The sequence below is a fragment of the Pleurodeles waltl genome, chromosome 9 (assembly GCF_031143425.1).
Source record: "Pleurodeles waltl isolate 20211129_DDA chromosome 9, aPleWal1.hap1.20221129, whole genome shotgun sequence".
Taxonomy (NCBI): Eukaryota; Metazoa; Chordata; class Amphibia; order Caudata; family Salamandridae; genus Pleurodeles; species Pleurodeles waltl.
In genome coordinates this window covers 229790586-229808730 of record NC_090448.1, presented here as the reverse complement: position 1 = coordinate 229808730, position 18145 = coordinate 229790586, and the positions used below count along the sequence as shown (strand labels likewise).

Here is an 18145-nt window from a genome sequence, read left to right as displayed (position 1 = left end):
TATCCCCCAGTTGCTGCTTCAGGAAGATCGCACACTTCACTGTGCCCATATTGAGGGTGCTCAGCGCTTGGAGTCAGCCCAAGTGCTTCCTACTGTGAGATACATAACTTTACCAAAAGGCTGCATCTCCAGAGAAACCTGAAAAACATAATTGGAAAGGAACCACCCCTCACCAATGTGCACAGAAAATTGGAAAATATGTTATAAAGCAAATACTGACAAACTTCTGTCTAGCCCTGCAAAACTAGAGGGGATGCTGTCATGTCCACAGCTTACATCTTGACAATGCAGCAGCTTCAAAGCGCTGGTTCTACTTTTAAAATGGGGTGTTTACAGTTCAAGGCCATAAGAAATGAAAGGACATTGTTTAAGAGTCAGCTACAATGCCTAGTGTTCAAAATACAGTACACCATAAGAGGAGAATATTTCATGTAGAGAACATCTAATGTACTCCAGGCACCAGAGCACGAACTGCTCATTGAAAAGTTGTTTGCAAGGTAAAAATAAAAACAACACACACACACACACACACACACACACACACACACACACACACACACACCTAGGGCCCAAATTCTGAGCTCACAGCACACAGAGACACTGTGCACGGTGAAGCCATCCACTGTGACCTGTGTTTGACACAAAAAAAAACTGGGCCTGCTAACTACTACTGCAATTCCAAGATACGAGGCACCACCGAGCGAGGTGTCAAGAACTGCAACGAAAGGTTAACAAATGACCCGATTAAAAAAAGACAAATTCGATGTTGAACGGAAACAAGCGCAAATGCTCTTTTTTCCCCAAGAAAGGTATGAGGCTCTGTGATGCTAAATGATTATGAAAAAAAACAGCCCATGATGGCTTAACTGACTTTTCACCACAGGTTACAAGGTGAATTAGAAGTTGTTTCGGTGGTGTAAATTCAATTCACCAAGAAGGTGGCAAACTGATGCCAGCAAAAACACCTTTTTTTTTTTAGAAAAAGGAAAACAGCAATCCGAAAAATGAGATGTAGCACATGCCATATCTTTATGACGAGATGTAGGGTTATTTTGTGTAAAAATGCCATAAAGAGAGGTTAGTCCATCTGAGAGGGAAGATCATAGAGCCAAGGGTTACATGCAGGGTCTATCTGTGAATTAATGGATTGTGAATTAATAGATAGATTAATAGATTGCACACCCTTAGAATTTTCCTCAACATTCTTTTTTACTTCTCCTTAAGTGAGACTATGTTCTATTGCCTGGAAAATATAATTTCTATTAAGATATCGGTCTACTGTTGTTCAGTTTACTGGCATGGGGCAACTGAATGTCCAAAGGGCATTCCTTCACTCCTTTCCCTGGATGTAGACTCTCACTGAGGAAGAGCCCCTCTCAGAAATAAAGAAGGTATCCCCAGTGTCATTTTTAGATCAACTTTTTGCCTGAATTCAATCACCAACAGGGGCAAAGATTTGCCTTCACAAAAACTATAAACTCATGCATTCTGCTAAGTGTATCTTCTGCATGTCCACTCCTCACCCCTTCATTCGCAGTGCCATGATGTTCAGAGGTGTAACTGTATCCTATAAATAATATTTGCATCAAATCAAAGTGATATGATCTTCATGCACCTCTACCTGTTTTTTATTTTACTACAATCTCTTAAAAGAGGGAGAATAGCAACATTTGAATTTGGAGTTACCAGCCAATACAATAACACTCTTCCACTGGAGGAGAAGACTTCTACTAAGAAGATGTCATGCAACCTTAGAACAAGGACACTTCTTTATAAAAATCTAGTGTCACTTTCAAATCAGGAAACAAAGGGTGTCAGTGTTGAAAATAGATAAACGGCAAACATTTTACATCACAGAAAAACTGTGCCCTCAAGATGAGTAGGTCTAAAAAGTGTTTTGGAATTGTCTTGTGCATCTTAAAAAAATAAACCTAGTCCAACTGAAGGGTGAGGTGTCATTTATGTTTTCAGAAACTGTAAAACAGAGGTGGCCCTGTCTGCAGTAAAAGTGAGAAGTGAGAAGTAATGTGTTGCCTCAAAATAACACATCCTAGGCCACCGAGCAACTTTAACATAAGAAACTGCTCACTGCCCCACTGAAGTGGATTGTATCTTGCTCTACCACCAGTTATTGTTCGGTCGTAAAACTGAAAAACTACTACTACACCGAAGGGGTAATAAACAAACATGGATAGTTCCCTAGATGAAGCTATGAAAGAGGAGTGTACATACACATCTGGGAAGGAATGGGAGTGACCAATTAGAGACATGAGCATGGCAGGAGGGAAAAGGGGAAAAGATAATGTGGAAACCTATTTTCAAAACGAGGTCCTAATGAATGAAGGGGCAGGAGCCATCACTGAAGAGATACCCCATTCAGGAGATTGGCACATCCGAACATTACAGATGCAGCCGAATGTTGGGGATGTGGGAAAAAGGGGGGGATGGTGTGGGCAGCACCTTTAGAAAGGTGAAGGGGGTGACAGCACGGGAGCACCTTCAGGGTTCCAAACAGCTCGTCCTTAATATGGCCGCCTCCAAACTCTTTTTTCACAGTAGCTCTGGTTGCTGCATATAACATCTTCAGTCGAACCTGGAAGCACAAATATTGACAAATGTAAGGAGAAATATCAGCAGGAAAGGCACATAGAGGAAAAACAAATTAAATATTCATTTAAAATATCTAGTACAGCACAAACCTAGCTGTAAAATAAACATGCACTGTACAGGGAAAGAAATACAATATAAAAGTACAAAAGTTATGTGAGAAATGAAAGTTACAAAAGTTCAAGGCAATCAAAAAATATATAAGAGTTCTCAGAAATCTGGTTCATCCTCCATTCATCCAAAGAGGAGCCATGTAGTAGCATCACAACAGAGCTTTATAGATTGTCTTTACATTGTCAAGCAGCCCAGCCAACTCATTTTGTCTAACAATGGACATCATCAGGGCTGTAAGTTAAAAGTATCCATAAAAATCACATAACGCAATAACAAAACAGACCATGACAATCACTAGTATATTAATTGAAAAAATTTCTTTCAAACGCATCACATTAGACATGAATTCCCAATAAACAGCCACCACATGTCAAAAATTCTAAATGATTCTAATCGGTCTAAATCATGGCACACAAAAATGATCTGTGTTCGACCCTGACCAAAAATCAGTACCAAGGATACGGATATCTTTGCAGCTAGAGCACTCAAGGAAGCGGTGCACCTCAGACACCATGCGGGTGACTTTTCTAACCCAACAGTGTTTTGCAGGTGAGTTGATGCGCTGCCGGTGGCAAGGCGTCTGTTCTTTACAACAAGGAGGGGGTCGATAAATCCAGCAGGTCAAGATGCGAGGCGTGGACTTGGCGGTGTCGGGATCACACCACCGGGCCACAGGTGCTGCGGCGGAGTACGGTGTCACGGACATCGGTGACAGCACCTGGGACTCTCACTGTGGTGGGACTTCTGAGGTGCCAGGGCTGCATTGGGCCTGTGATGCAGGTCGTGATCGGAGCACTCAGTAAGGACCACAGCTCCGATGCAGGCAGCAGTGCAAAGGCAGACAGCAGCACCTATTCCGAAGTCGCTCTGGAGTCTATGTGCTTAGTTTCATCTTGGTTGCACCACAGCTCTCTCCCAAAGGCCCAGTAACTGGATATAGCACCACATGGCCAGTCAGGTCTCTCAGCAAAAGAGCCCAGGTGCTGGCAGGTGAAGTCTTTGATGGCCCGAGACTTCTTAATAGGAGGCAAGCTTAGTTCAAGCCCTTGGAGAAACTTGGAAAGGAGGATGAAGAAAGCCAAGTCCAGTCCTTTCACTTCCAGGACAGAAGCAGCAAGCACCAGGCCAGCACAACAAAGCAACAGGCAACGTGGCAGTCTCTCCTACAGCATTCAGCTCTGCTTCCAGGCAGAATGTCCTCAGTCCAGTACTTATACCCATTTCTGTCTTTGAATTAGGCAAACTTCAAAGAGACGTTTTTGTACTGCACAAGACCCTGCCTTTCCCTGCCCTGGCCCCTGACACACTCCAGGGGTTTGGAGACTGCTTTGTTCAGGTGCAAGTGTCAGCTCCTCCCACCATTCTAGCTCAGAAAGACCCATCAGCTTTGTGATGGGCCATCAAGTTATGCAGGGCACACCTCAGCTCCCTTTGTGTGACGGTCTAGAGTGAATACACAAGCAGCCCAACTGTCATCCTGACCCAGATGCTTATTCAGCAGACAGGTAGAGGCACAGAATGGTTAAGCAAGAAAATGCCCACTTTCTAAAAGTGGTATTTTCAAACTTACAATTTAAAAACCAACTTCACCAAAAGATGTGTTTTTAAATTGTGAGTTTACAGATCCCAAACTCCATATTCCTATCTGTTCCCAATGTGAAATTGCACTTAAAATACATATCTGGGCAATCCCTGTGTTACCTCATGGAAGAGATAGGCCTTACAATAGTGAAAAACAAAACTAGCAATATTTCACTATCAGGACATGTAAAACACACCAGTAAATGTCCTACCTTTTAAACACACTGAACATTGCCCATGGGGCTGCCTTGGGCCTACCTTAGGTGGCGGAAACTTATTTCAAAGTAAGCCTTTCACCCACAGTCACTTGGATAAAAGACATCGGTCTTAAACTGACTTCTGAAAAAACAAGTCATGATTTTTGGCTCCCTTAACTTCATTCAGTCTCTTTCTTGGCGGTATTCTGAATTAGGCTGGTCTCAGCCTCTGTGGCAAGGAACCCTGGGATCAAATGCAACAAAAATCTTTCCTTTAACCCCCAAACATTATGTGTTTGCTGCCTATTGCTTCGCTTTTCTTCATTCCCTCAAAATGTTTCAGTTATTCTCCCTTTGAGACTCACAAAACTACTGTTCACGCACTCATTACAACAAGGCTAGTCTACACCAACTTCCTACATCTTGCCCGCTACCTTCAGTTAGTGCAAAACACCAAATTTTCAGTCAGAAGTCAATCTCTAAGAACGTAAGGGGCCTTCACTGGCTTCCTGTTCGGAAAAAAATTCTATTTAAAGCTTTAGTAATTACCCACAGAGCATTCTACAAGAAAAGCCTACCTGGATTGGATTCTCCCTTACTGCTCCACTTTTAATCAAAGCTTTTTTTTCTGCAATCCTCATAGAAACCCCTAAATTTGTTTTTGCCAGAAAAGATGGGTTTACTTTTGTTGTTCTCTCTGCAAACCTCTGGAACAAGCGTCCATCTAATTCATGCCAGAAGCCTTCATAAGAAGTTGAAAGCCTGGCTATTTACTAATGTCTTATGCCCAGCCCAGCCCTTCTGGTTTCCACAGACATCTCCTTGTTTTGAGGCACAGGGACAGCCTTTTCAGGTGGCTGTCCATGCTTTGTAAAGCTTCCCATTCATTCAAGCATTCATTTAGAGATGAAGCTATCTGCTTTATAATATAGCCAACCTTTCGTACACTCTCAAAAATATGTTCTAATTGGTCCTGCCCAGACTCAGGAAAGATAAACTGCTCATTATTAATGAATAATGATTATTTCTGCCTATATTATTCCAAATAGAACAGAACTCATTTAAAAACATCAAACGCAAAATGAAGGCAGTGGATTTCCATGCCATGCTTCTATACCACACTAAATTCAAAATATTCCAAAAAGGCAAAGCCTTCTTTTACTAGAAACGAAAAGGGGAAGGGAAGGAGGGAAAGAAGCAAGAAAAACAACAAAAAGACTTAATGCATCAGCCTCCAGTCTGGACACTTGAGGTTTATATGTAGCTCCAATGGTTGGCAACTAATTAATTGTTTCTTTATTTTTCCCCTCGCTTTTTTCTCTCCTTTCCTCCCCCCTTCTTGTTTCTAGTAAAAGTTTGATTACCACTTTGTAACCAATCCTCTGGCATGTATTCCTTTATGTCCTATGACTTTGTAAGGAACAAAACGTTGTTGACCCCTGTACTTTGACCCTAATGTAATGTTGAATGAAATGTGCATAAGGGTAAAAGTACTGTTTTGAACTGTGACTAACTCATTTGATTTGTCATAAACTAGTGCCTGAGTCTTTTAGTCATTTTGACTGTTTTGTTGTTTGTGTTTTTCACCCACCTATCTGTCTGATATTTGTGCACATAAATAATTCAAAATTGTCTACTGGACAAGATATATAGACATCATTGTATTTCTATTACATTATTGTTGTATGATTTGATGAGGGACCACTGCTTTATTTTTTTATAATAGTACTCCATGGCACTGAAGCAACACTGCAACCATTAAAACAATTCTCATCTTTTTTTACTTGAAGGCTACATCCTAAAGAGAACTCCAGTGAGGACATATTGAACAATATACAAGAGGCACACCTAGTGTGCAGCGGGAACGCTTAGAAGCCTCAATCTAAAGACAGTTCATCATAAAAGCAATATGCAATGCCATAAACCACCAGGTCCCGATGGTGGTCTTTTGTTTTATAAACAGTTGTGGCCAAACCTAATAAAACCCTTGCTAATTTTTTTGATTAATTTGCAGAATCAAATGAGGCCACCGTATTCAAGATGAAGGGAAGATGAAGGCCAATCTGAATGGGAAAATATCCACATAAATGTAGCACATACCAGCCAATTGGTTGGTAAATGTGGATGCTTATTACAAAGGTTCTTGCTCCCTGGTTTGTCGCGTAGGCTCTCATTATTCGAATGAGACTACTGGATTTTGAGCGGCAAGATCACGGTGTGGGAGGCTGAATCTGACCCACTGCGGGTGACACCTGTCACTCTAAATCCGGGTACTGCTCCTGCTAACTAGCAGTGCCTCATCTCTACCAGGAGATAGGGATAATTGGGCAGCTGAGCGCATGACATATCATGCTTCTCAGGGAAGTCGTGGTCACTCAGGTCGCATCCGGTTCTCTCATTCACAATTCAGTCTCATATATAAATGACAAAAAGAGGCAGTATAAGTTTTAATAACTGGTTTAATAAAACGACTGCATCTTAGATAGCAAAGCGTGAGCTGCAACAACCAGGACGACACAACACGACAATATTAAAATGGTGACGAGGACAGTGAAGCATAAGAATAACGCTATCACACTGTCACTAGGATTTATGGACTATTTCCTATCTAAATCATAATCTGAGCACAGCATGTTAAGCTCTAACTCTGCCTGTCAGGTTCCCCTGGGAGGACATCAACCCTCATACCTGAGCAAAGGCCTGTGGTCTGCGTTTGCATCTGCAGTGAAGCAGTCAGCATACAGTCGTGGTTCACTGGCTGGAATCTCCCTCTTAACGTGTAATGGGACTAGGAAGTGTTTTTATAATAACACAGCTGATGTTCTAAGGAAATGTCCCTACATAAGGATGTGTATTTTCTACGAATGTTGGAGACTAAACTTCTACCATGTTCACCTGCAATGTACTAAACTGTAGCCTTGACTGAAGCACAAAGGAATCAGGAATGTCTTGTTTGAGAACACAGTGCTGGGCTAAGCAAAAACAGCTAAATAGTTGAAAATAAAACAAGACCGTAAAACTGGTTATTGTAAAAATAACAATGCAAAGCAGAATAAAATATATCGAGGTCAAAGTGCACAGCGGCCTAGTGTGCCAAACTAACGTGCATGGAGCTATAACTAAAATGGCTACACAACAGGTTGAACAAAACTATGACACAGTTGATCCACCTGATCAGGTGGGCCTCATCTACAAATGTCAGCCAAAAGGCAACAGTAAAAACATTACCAACCTGATGTTATTAACAAAGAGTTGACTCTCTTCTCTTTAACTGCTGAAAAAAGCATTTGATAGGGCATACTGGTATTGCTCGAGAGATACATCTGGCCCCTGGCATAAGCCCTTAATTCCGAAACATATTACGAGTTATGTGGCACTATATAACTGGATCAGATTAAATAAGAATGAATCAGGGAGGATGAGGTGGAACGAGGGTCTAGACAAGAGAGTGCCTCCTGTCACCAAGTGCATCTGAACTGCATTTGGAACCACTGGTAAACACCATCTACAGGGCAGCAGGCATCACGGGAGCAAAGCTGGGTTTGGGAATTTCAAAATTACACACTTTGCAGACTATTTAATAATTTCCTTATCAAACTTGGTACGTTTTTCACACCCTCTAGTTAAAGAGTTGAGGAAATTTAGCACAGTACCCGTTTTCAAGGTCAACATGTAAAAGTCAGAAGCAATGGATATTCTTATTCCAATAGACACCCTGGTGTCAGTAAAACAATACTGACCCTTTAAATGGAGCACCTTTGGCAAAAAATATCAGGGGATTCAGCTGACGGCAACCACAGCTGAAATGTACATGGCTAAGTTTTCATCCCAACAACTTTTGACTGAGAAAGATTTGGCAGGATGGCATGATCAAACACTGTCTTGGCTGAGGGGAGAAGCAAAGGTTAAATTGGTAGTCCTGCCTAGAACTTGACTCCTATCAAAAGATGTTCCATTAAGAGTCGACCTCAAGTTGCTTCAAAAACTTATTTCGGCCTGCACAAACTTTGTGGAAGGGGAAAAATAAAACTGTTAAGAACACAGACTGCATATGGCACTGCCCAGTAAAAGCAGGACCTTGGGATGCCCAAATGTCATGTTTTATTACCTAGCCTCCCTTTGGAGGCTTCTTCTAGAATGGTTAAAGGCAGAGACTAAATCATCAGTGATCAGGATGACACTGGAAGCATTTTGATGTCTAATAGACTGTTTAGTTTTGGAACGCGGGGAGAACATGGCGGCCGGCTGAGGGGCCGGGCGCGGAGGGCTCAGCAGGGCTTTGAGCACGGAAATGTTTGAAATGTAGATTGAAAGGTAGCCGCTTACCGGGGGGTCAGAGGAGGCAGCGCGAACATTATTTTATGCCGAAGGGTGGTTTTTTCTTTGTTTTGATGGTGGAGGGGGCACAGAGTAGTCAAGATCAGAAGCGGGTGGTGCCCCTGCTGAGAGCCGGCTCGGAGGTGCTCAGAGGAAGGGAGTCAGCAGCAAAGATTTCATTCCAGGGGAGGTGTGGCAGAGTCAGCACTGGCTGTATTTGCAAAGGCAAAGGCTTAGAAGAAGGTAAGAAGGCGTTTTTCATATTGGGTGCTGCAAGGAGTGAGCAAGAATGCCAAAGGAGTGTGGGAGGTACCTTATGTTTTACAAATATCAGACTACAAGTAAGGAATAACGTTATTACTCCGGCACCTCAAGGTCCCATGGTGGATAAGGCAGAGGTAGTGGCTCTGAGCCGGGCCAGAAGAGGAAAAGGGAAGATAGGAGTTAGGGGTGGCAGAGGTGGGGTAGCCTACTCCCGGCAGAGTGCGAAGGTGGCGAAAAAGTGGATAGAAGGAGAAACCGGCGAGAATCCTCAGAAGCAGACTACGGGGAGGAGTAAGGAAGAGCAATTTAATAATTTATGTAAGAGGAAAGTTACTTTGAGTAACTTAGGCTCCGCCACAAACAGGAAAATAAAGGTCACCCCCTCATTAAGGACTTATTTTAGGGTGTTACCCGGAACCCTGAAAATGTCAAGTGTGCAAGGGGCAGAGGTAGTACTGCCCTTGCCGGGAAGCGAGGATATATCTATTTCAACAGTTAATGGGGACTCAATGCAGCAAAATATCCCTGAAATCTGTTGTAGGGAGGACGGATCTGCTGGAGGAACAGGGGGTTAGTCAAGCTGACATACAGGCTGGAGGGGAACTAGATCCTATGAATGGGGGGTGCGGATGTAAATCTACCCAGTGACTCTGTTACAGACATGTTGAAGGCTCTAGCCATGGAGTTGAAGGACGGTTTTAAAATGTCTAAATCTAATCAGGAGGAGATTAGGAATCTGTGTGAAGACCTTGGCAAAAAAATTGACGATTTGGCAGGTCGGACAGCTGCCTTGGAGGAAGAGGTTGGTGATCTGAGGGCTACTGTGGAGGAAAATAAAGAGCAGATAAGAGGTTTGAAATAAAAAGAAGCAGGGGTGTTGGCTAAGCTGGAATCCTTGGAAAACAATCAAAGGAGAAATAACTTAAGGTTCCTCAGAGTCCCCGAGGGATTGGAGGGAGATGACCTGAAGGGATCTGTGGTAAAATTAATAAATCAGGAAATAAAATTTGAGGATGCTGGAATCAACATTGCAAAAGATATCCAAAGGGTACATAGGGTCCCCGCAAAAATGTCCCCCAACAGGGACAGGCCAAGAAAAATATTGGTTTATTTTCTTACATATGGGCTCAAGGAATGTATTTTGGAAATGGCATTGAAGAAGAAGTCACTTTCGGTGAATGGTGCCCCATTTGAGATTAGGTCGGACCTTGCATCCATTACCTTAAATAAGCAATGGGAGCTGGGGAAAAGAATCGATATATTGAGAAGACTAGGGTCAACGGCCCAATTAAGGTTCCCGACATCCTTAAGAGTAATGGCAAATAACAAGATGTATAATTTCAATGATTGTAGTGATGTTGATGACCTAATCAAGGAGTTACAGCAAGATTCTGGCACGGTACAGGCCTTCCCCTCCAACATCGGTCAGCTGGTTATGGTGATAGGAGGCTTTGAGTCCTGCATGGTGACCCTTCATAGGCGGTAGCGCCGGTATATGAAGATAGGGGGTAGGGAGGATGGGGGGGTGTAGGGGGAGAGGGTGGTGATGGGGAGCACTGGGTGGAGAGTAGTATAGGGGGAAAAAGGAAAAAAGATCCTGGGTGTTGTGGTGGATAGAGAGAAAGGTAGGGAAATACAAGGTCTAACAGGGGCGGTGGGCCCTTTAAGGGATGATGTCGAGAATTGATTTGAAGCTCCTGTCCTGGAGCTTTAATGGCCTCCGGGTGAAGAGCAGACAAAAGAGGATGATTCAATATTTGAAGGACGCTCAATTTGATGTGTTGATCTTGCAGGAAACCCATCTTTCTAAGCAAGAGTGTGTGGAAGTTTTTCGACCACGTAGATCGGTGAAGCAGATAGCTAGTTCTAATTATGCGGGGGGTAATAAAGAGGTAGCCATTATAATAAAAAAACACGCTAATATATCTTTTGTTGAGGGTCTGGTGGATAATTCAGGGAGATGGGGAGATTAACGGTGTATGATTTTGCATTTACTCTAGTGGGGTACTACGGTCCTAATCGGGATAATATAGCTCCGTTGAGAAAACTCTCACTTTTTTTGCTTCAATATTGGGACCCGATTATATGGGTGGGGTACTTCAATGTAGTATGGAATTATGAGTTGGATAGGTCTTCACGGAGTAGGTCAAGCATTAACGAGAAAATGCATGCTCAGGTTCGATTAATGATGTTACAATTTGGCTTATATGATGTTTGGAGAGAAAAGAACGGGCGTGAAAGAGGATATACTTATAACAAAAAAAAATATAGACATCAAGACAAGATTGATTAAAAGAGGCTGTGGAAGAAGTTTTACATATAGGGGCTAATCTTTCGGATCATTCGGCGGTGAATTTGAAGCTCAATTGGTTTGGGGATAAAAGAGAGAGAAGGTGGACTTTGGATAGAACGCTATTATTGGAAGACGAGGTTGTAGCAGAATTACGGAGAGGGACTGAAGAATTCTTCTATCTTAATAAAGGGTCAGCCTCGCCTGTGGTAGCATGGGACGCGTTCAAAGCCTTTTTGAGGGGGAAGTTGATAAGCTGCAAATAGAAGGAAGAAGTACTATGAAGAAATAAGTAGGCTAGAAAATGTGATTTGGCAGGTTGAGCAGAGATTGGCAGCTATGGATCTAGAAGAGGAAGAAATTAATCAGTTATATAAATAAGATCAATAACCCCGTTTGGATTTAGCAGCAGTTATAGATAATCAAATTAGAATGAGATGTGAGGCCAATAGGGTGTCTCATTTTGAATATGGTGAGAATAGTGGCAAACTGCTGGCCTGGAAGATAAAAACTGGTATAGTTAGGAATCGGGTGGTAGAAATTTTGGGCGGAAGGTTGGGGGAGGTTAGGAAGAGCAAGAAAGAGGTGGAAGATATTAAAAGAAAAAAAATAAAAAAAATAAAAAAACAACTTAAGGAATTACACACTGAGGATTTAAAAGTTTCAGGAGACTCGGTGAAGGGGTGATTAGAGGGACTAGAATTGGCATCTCTAAGTGAGGAGGAGAATAAGGTGATGAATGAGCCAATTGATATGGTAGAGCTTGAGTATGTGATAAACTCGGGTAAATTAGGTAAGGCGGCAAGACCTGATGGGTTGCCTGCCGAAGTTTATAGACCGTTGGGTAGTAGTATTATGTTTTTTTTTTTTTTTAGAGAACTCTTCAACAACATTCTTCGGACTGATGAAGACCCCCCCCATTGGAGGGAAGCTATTACAATAATTTTAAAACCAGGAAAGGATTCCAGGAGTTGTGATTCTTATCGTCCAATATCTCTCCTAATCTGTGACTATAAGATCTTTGCAAAAATGTTGGCAGATTGATTAGGGGGTGTTTTGGGGAAGCTGATACATACTGATCAGAAAGGGTTTTTTAAAGGAAGATATATGCAGGATTTGGCACATGGGTTGGTAGCCTCAGGTGATATGGCCACCACATGCCACTCCCCTCTAGCAGTTGTGATGGTTGATGCAACCAAAGCTTTTGATAGTGTTAACTGGAAATACTTAAATATGGTAAGTGAAGGTTATAATCTTGGGGGACATTTCATTAGGACGTTAGAAAAAAATTATCAGGATCCCTGTGCAAGTGTTTTGGTTAATAGCGATCTCACTTCCTTGTTCAGGATAGAAAGGGGTATGCGGCAGGGGTGTCCGTTATCCCCGCTACTGTTTGATCTGTATATTGAGCCACTTGCTACTAGAATTAGGAATGATCAGCAAATTCTCCCCTTTGTTTGCGGGAATTTTTCTATGAAGGTGGCTTGAGATGTCCTGATGATTTATACTTCTAATTTAACCCAGACTAATTTGGTATTGGAAGAGCTGATGAGAGATTTTGGGAGTATCTCGGGTTATGCAGTTAATAATCAAAAGACAGAGGTGATGGCTTGGAATATGGAGGTAGGTACAGGGTATAAATAAATTGGCAGAAACAAATTTGAGGAAGGTAATGAGGGAGGTGGATTTCCTACTCAAGAGATGGTCAAACCTACCTATAACTATTATCAGTCGGGTTAATTTAATTAAGATAGTGATTGTCCCCAAGATTACATTTATCTTTAACTCGATAGCATTAATGTTTAGTAAGGATTCTTTCAGGAAACTTCAAGGAAAGATCAGCAGCTTCATTTGAGCATCTAAAGGTGTAAGTATTTCTTGGAAAATACTGAGAAGGAGGAAAGAAAAAGGTGGGTTTGGCTGTGCCAGATATGCAATACTATGCGTGGGCCTTCTTCCTGAAGAATGCGAGGGAGACCTTTAACCACCCACGTCGGTCTGAGCTGGGGCAGGCTCTGATCATAATGGCAGAGGATAAAGAGTTACAGACAAGCTTTATGTATAAGTTTGGAGACCCTAAGAACTTTAAGAAAGTCAGATTTAAGGTGTTACAAGATTTAGCGAAGCTGTGGTATGCGATCAGGAGAGCCACAAAACTGTTGTATTATAGCAATAAGGCCCCTATTTGGGACTCTCCAGGGTCACCGGAGTGGACCAAGGATGCATTGGCAACTCCCTTAAAGGCAGCAGGTTTTTTATACTGGGGACAATTTTGCTATAATGGAGAGGTTAGATCATTTGAAAACCCGAATGGGGAGGTAGGGGATAATTTGTCTAAATTCAAGAACCTTCAGATTATCAGCTGGGCGAAGGACTTAAAAGTGGAGCTGGGAGGCACAAATGAGTTGGAAGATCAGTGGCACCTGGAAATCCTGCTGGAGAAGGAGGGGGCCAGATGGTACTGGCTAATTATGGATATTGTGGCCGGCGATTTCACCTTACCAGAGGAGTTATGGGGAGAGTGCTTGCCGGAGCACCAACACAAAGATTTATGACAAGTATCTACTACACTTTTATATAATACTGTCAAACCGGCTGCGTTAAGGAGGAATCATTTGTTCTCAATTCACAGAGTTTTCTGGACACCAGCAAAGCTTTTTAGAATGGAACAGGGCAACATGGTCAGATGCATAAAGTGTGGGACCCCGGCGGTAGACAACATTCATATGTTCCTGGAATGCCCCAAACTCAGCAAATTCTGGGTAGAGGATGGTGATGCTATTAGTGATATACTCTCTATAAGACTTAAGGTAAGCACCTCGCTTGTGATTTTTGGATGTTTGACAGGTCCTCAGCGGATAAGTAGGGATAGTTCTAAACTGTTATTCCATATGATGCTTGTGGCAAGGAGAGCGATTTGTGAAAAATGGATTGATGCCTCACCCCCGACCCTTATGGATTGGAAAGATGCTTTAATGTATAATTTGAAGTTGGACACGAGTAAGATTTGTAAAAAATAAATAAAATAAAAAACAGATTCTGGAATAAACTGAAGCAATAGTGGGATTTGGGAGAGGATGGGGGAAGGTTAAGGGAGCATATTTTGGTCTGGCACGGTCCAATGATTAAACATGCCTCCAATATACCACCACCGGCCATCGTTGGTAGGTTGAGTGGGTATAGTGAGGCATTACTCCTGGGCAGGTAAAGGTCTGGCGGAGTTGGGCAGCGATTGATCATAGTACACTCTGTATTAAATGATCTTGACGCCTTATATCCTCTCGCGGTGAGGAAGGATGCTAAGAAAATGAGGACCAAAAAAAAAGGATGACACTGGAAGTCTGGGACCACACAGACTTTGGCTCATTAGTTTCCTCTTCCACTACACTCATTTTTGGAACTCAGCTTTCCTGTAGCTACATAGGGTGGGGGCTTACAGAAGTGGTACCAAGCACATTGAGTGACTGAATACACTTATTTGTTAAAGAGGTCATCAAATCTTTCAAACAAATCAAAAAAAGATTTGAGAGAGGAAGAGCACTTCAGATACATACAAATGAAGTATTGGATGTTCTCACAGTTGATCAAAGAGTAGGCTACTCACCCAATTCATTTCTTTTAAAAGCTTCTACCCAATTAACGTTAATGATGAATGCTACCTGAGCTCTAGAATCTTGTACCATCCATGTTTTCATGTTGGAAATATTTTTAGGTTCATTTTATTTTGAAAGCGAACATTTAACAAGTTTCTAATAATAAACACTCCCAAGTCAGAGGCAGATTTCAGACCAAGGGGAAGAGGAAATGGGACAACACCTTACAAATGAGCAATGGGCCTTGATTGTGCTGAACAAATACAGGAGTATTATTCTTGTCCAGGGTTGGAAAACAGCTGGGAAAATTCAACTTAAATGGGCATTGGTCCCCACAAAACCTACATGCAGAGGCTAGTAGTAAGACAGATGGATGTGATGTAATCAAACACCAACAACTTCACACATTCTATGGTATTGTCCTCCACATTCAAAGCTCCAGAGGCAATCCTTGTAATCGTGGAATGCATAGTGGGGGTCAAAATGCAGAAAAAAATAAAAACCAAGAATGCATAACACTGAGGTGGATGCCAGACAACATAGGGAAAGAAGAAAAGGGCTATAACACTGGCAAATCTCCTTCTCTTGCCCCCCCCCCCGAGCAGCAGGTACTGGTTAAGTGGGGAATGCTCAATGTCCAGCACACCAATAACTGGTATGACAGACTTATGATTTACTGGGTACCAAAATGACAATCCTAAGTGGAATCCGCTTCTTAAATATTCTACAAAGGATACTAGGGAATTGACCAGTCCCAGAACCCTGCATGTTTTGCAGATATTGCCATTGAATGCAGGATCATTACACTGACAACCAACTGCAGGGGGAAATAATGGCCTTCTAAAAAGGATCATGCAGACGGAGCAAATTGGGCATGTGTACCTGTGCAGGTTTTGGGAAGGTTGGGAAGGAGCAAATAGGTATCTGTTATTAGTTGACCTTTATATTCCTGTTCAAAAATACCAATTTAATACTACTGACACTTAAAACTATTAGGTGACTCCAATTTAGTAATGATGGAATCCGACAAACTTGCTGCAATTTTAAGCCAAAAACATTCCAGAAAATTAATGTTATTGAAAAAAATCAGATTAAAAAACAGCAAAATCACAAATGCTGTGGTGAGGTGCAATACGAAAGGGAAGGAAAAATGTAAGACTGATCATTTTTTAACCTATGTGAGGCTTTAAAACATGCTCCACTTCAATGTTGATATAGCACCCCATGAAATCCTATTTTCATTGACATGCATAAGGCACAAATTTCCCTACCATCATACTTTAGTGCAATGAAAGTGCGGCACAGGGAAATATATTTCCTGCAGAACCCTAGATAACAGATATGCAAGGTAGTGCAGACTGAAGTAAAGCAGACTTGATAAAAGGAAGGGCGTGATGGGGTTGGGGGGTCTGGAAGACATGCCCCCGCGGGAACACACATTCCTAAATGGGGAGACTGCAAGGTAAAATTTAAGGATGTTTATCGTTTAGAGTAAATAGGAAAGGGAAGGGAACACAATGTGTTACTGACCCTATGTGACCCTACTGTGGTGGTTCGGGGAATTTGCCTAGTCAGGAATAATGTTAGTAACCAGCTAAGATTGAAATGTTAGTTTTTAGTGAGTGTGAGTGTGAGTGTGAGTGTGAGTGTGAGTGTGTGTGTGTGTGTGTGTGTGTCTTGTTCAGCTTAAGGGACCTTTAGGTACCTACTTGCCCTTTAGTTTCTCTAAGCTTTAAGGCCACTGTTTCATAATACAGAAAGAGTAGGTCCGAGAGACTGTATGGCTGGGAGTGTGAGCGATTTCTTGCGTACCACAGGCCGTTAACAAAACGTGTTCCAGCGACAAATGAAATGTGGCTGCCCTGACGACTCTGAATAGTCTGGCCCTAGGCCACTGATCATCAAGTCTTTATATTGAGCCATGATCCAGTCAAAATCTAATGGAAGAACATTTGCCTTTTGAGAGGGATGCAGCGCACCCCTAAATCCCATCTTAGTGATTCAACCAGAAATATTGTGGCTGAAAAGCTCTGGCGTCATTTAGGAGACCAGTTTTGAATTTTTGACTCCCCACATGTTTTTACACTCAGAGGTGTGTTTATGGTATATCAGTAACCCAAAATAGCTTTAAGTTTGATAGCTTCCTTCTCACACACAAGACCCAAAGGAGAACCACTGAATGATTCATTTTCATAAGGACTCACAAGAAGATAGCTAGAATAGTTTAAGTGGATTCTTTCAAGATCTGAGATGGCGGGTTTAAAGAAAAAAGAAAAAAAAGAACGCCATTTGCGTTGTCAGCTCCCAAAACCTTTGTGAGAATTATATTTGATGCTTTTTGGACAGCAGACACTACCACAAGACCCAGCCCTCACTGTCTTCACACACAACGTTCAATAGTCTATCATAGTTGGAGCCACCATGTTGGTCACAATTGAGCCATGTTTTACAGCAGTGCAATTGTTGTGAGGCATGGATGAACATTAGAGAAAAAAAGTGCTAGGATGTGGTCAGTGCTGACAAATGGGGGGTAGTGATATGATTTTTGTATGGGATTATTGTCTGACTTCACACAAAAAATTAAAACGTTTTCATGATCAAATGATAATCCCTGGTCAGCAAACGCAAACCAACAAGAAATTAAAATAAGCATTTATGCATCAACCTTTTTTTTTTACATCTGCACATACATAGAATTTTGGTAAAAGTGATGTCAGCACCTAAAGGAGGCTGCTTAAATTCTCCACACTGCTGGAATAAAGGAAGAAAAGAATACTATACTCACGGTGAAGATGATATATATTGGTGCCCCACCCTTTCTTGCTGAATCGTGTATTCAATCTACTGTACCATTACCCCATCACAGTTGCCCAGTAATAAATGGAAAAACATTGTAAAAAAAAAAAAAAAAGCTTCTTACTGGAGAATTATCAGGGGACCAGGAAATGAAGAGCCATTCGAAACCTTGTGCATTCTGCGTGTCCAGTCGGTACAGTATGTAGCAAGGCTGAGTCTCATCCAGCAGCGGAAGAACACTGGAATCATAATCCCGGTCCCATGACCCAGATAGTTCTTTGTAGGCTCCCAATACCAATTGCTCTGCAAAAGATAACAAACAAATTAATTTAATTTTCCCTAAATCCTTTCACTTTATGACAGTGAAAGGGCTATTGAATAGTCAA

General features: G+C 42.0%; 1 protein-coding gene across 2 annotated transcripts in view; it reads right to left on the bottom strand.

The window, feature by feature from the left end:
• TWF2 (twinfilin actin binding protein 2) overlaps positions 1–18145 on the bottom strand; it is a 240287-nt gene that overhangs the window by 134200 nt on the left and 87942 nt on the right. For both annotated transcript variants that reach the window (XM_069206605.1, XM_069206606.1), the window contains 2 exons: positions 17884–18062; positions 2498–2593 (listed from right to left, as the gene is read on the bottom strand). In XM_069206605.1, coding sequence (XP_069062706.1) covers positions 2498–2593; positions 17884–18062 — 275 coding nt within the window. The remainder of the gene's footprint in view (positions 1–2497; positions 2594–17883; positions 18063–18145) is intronic.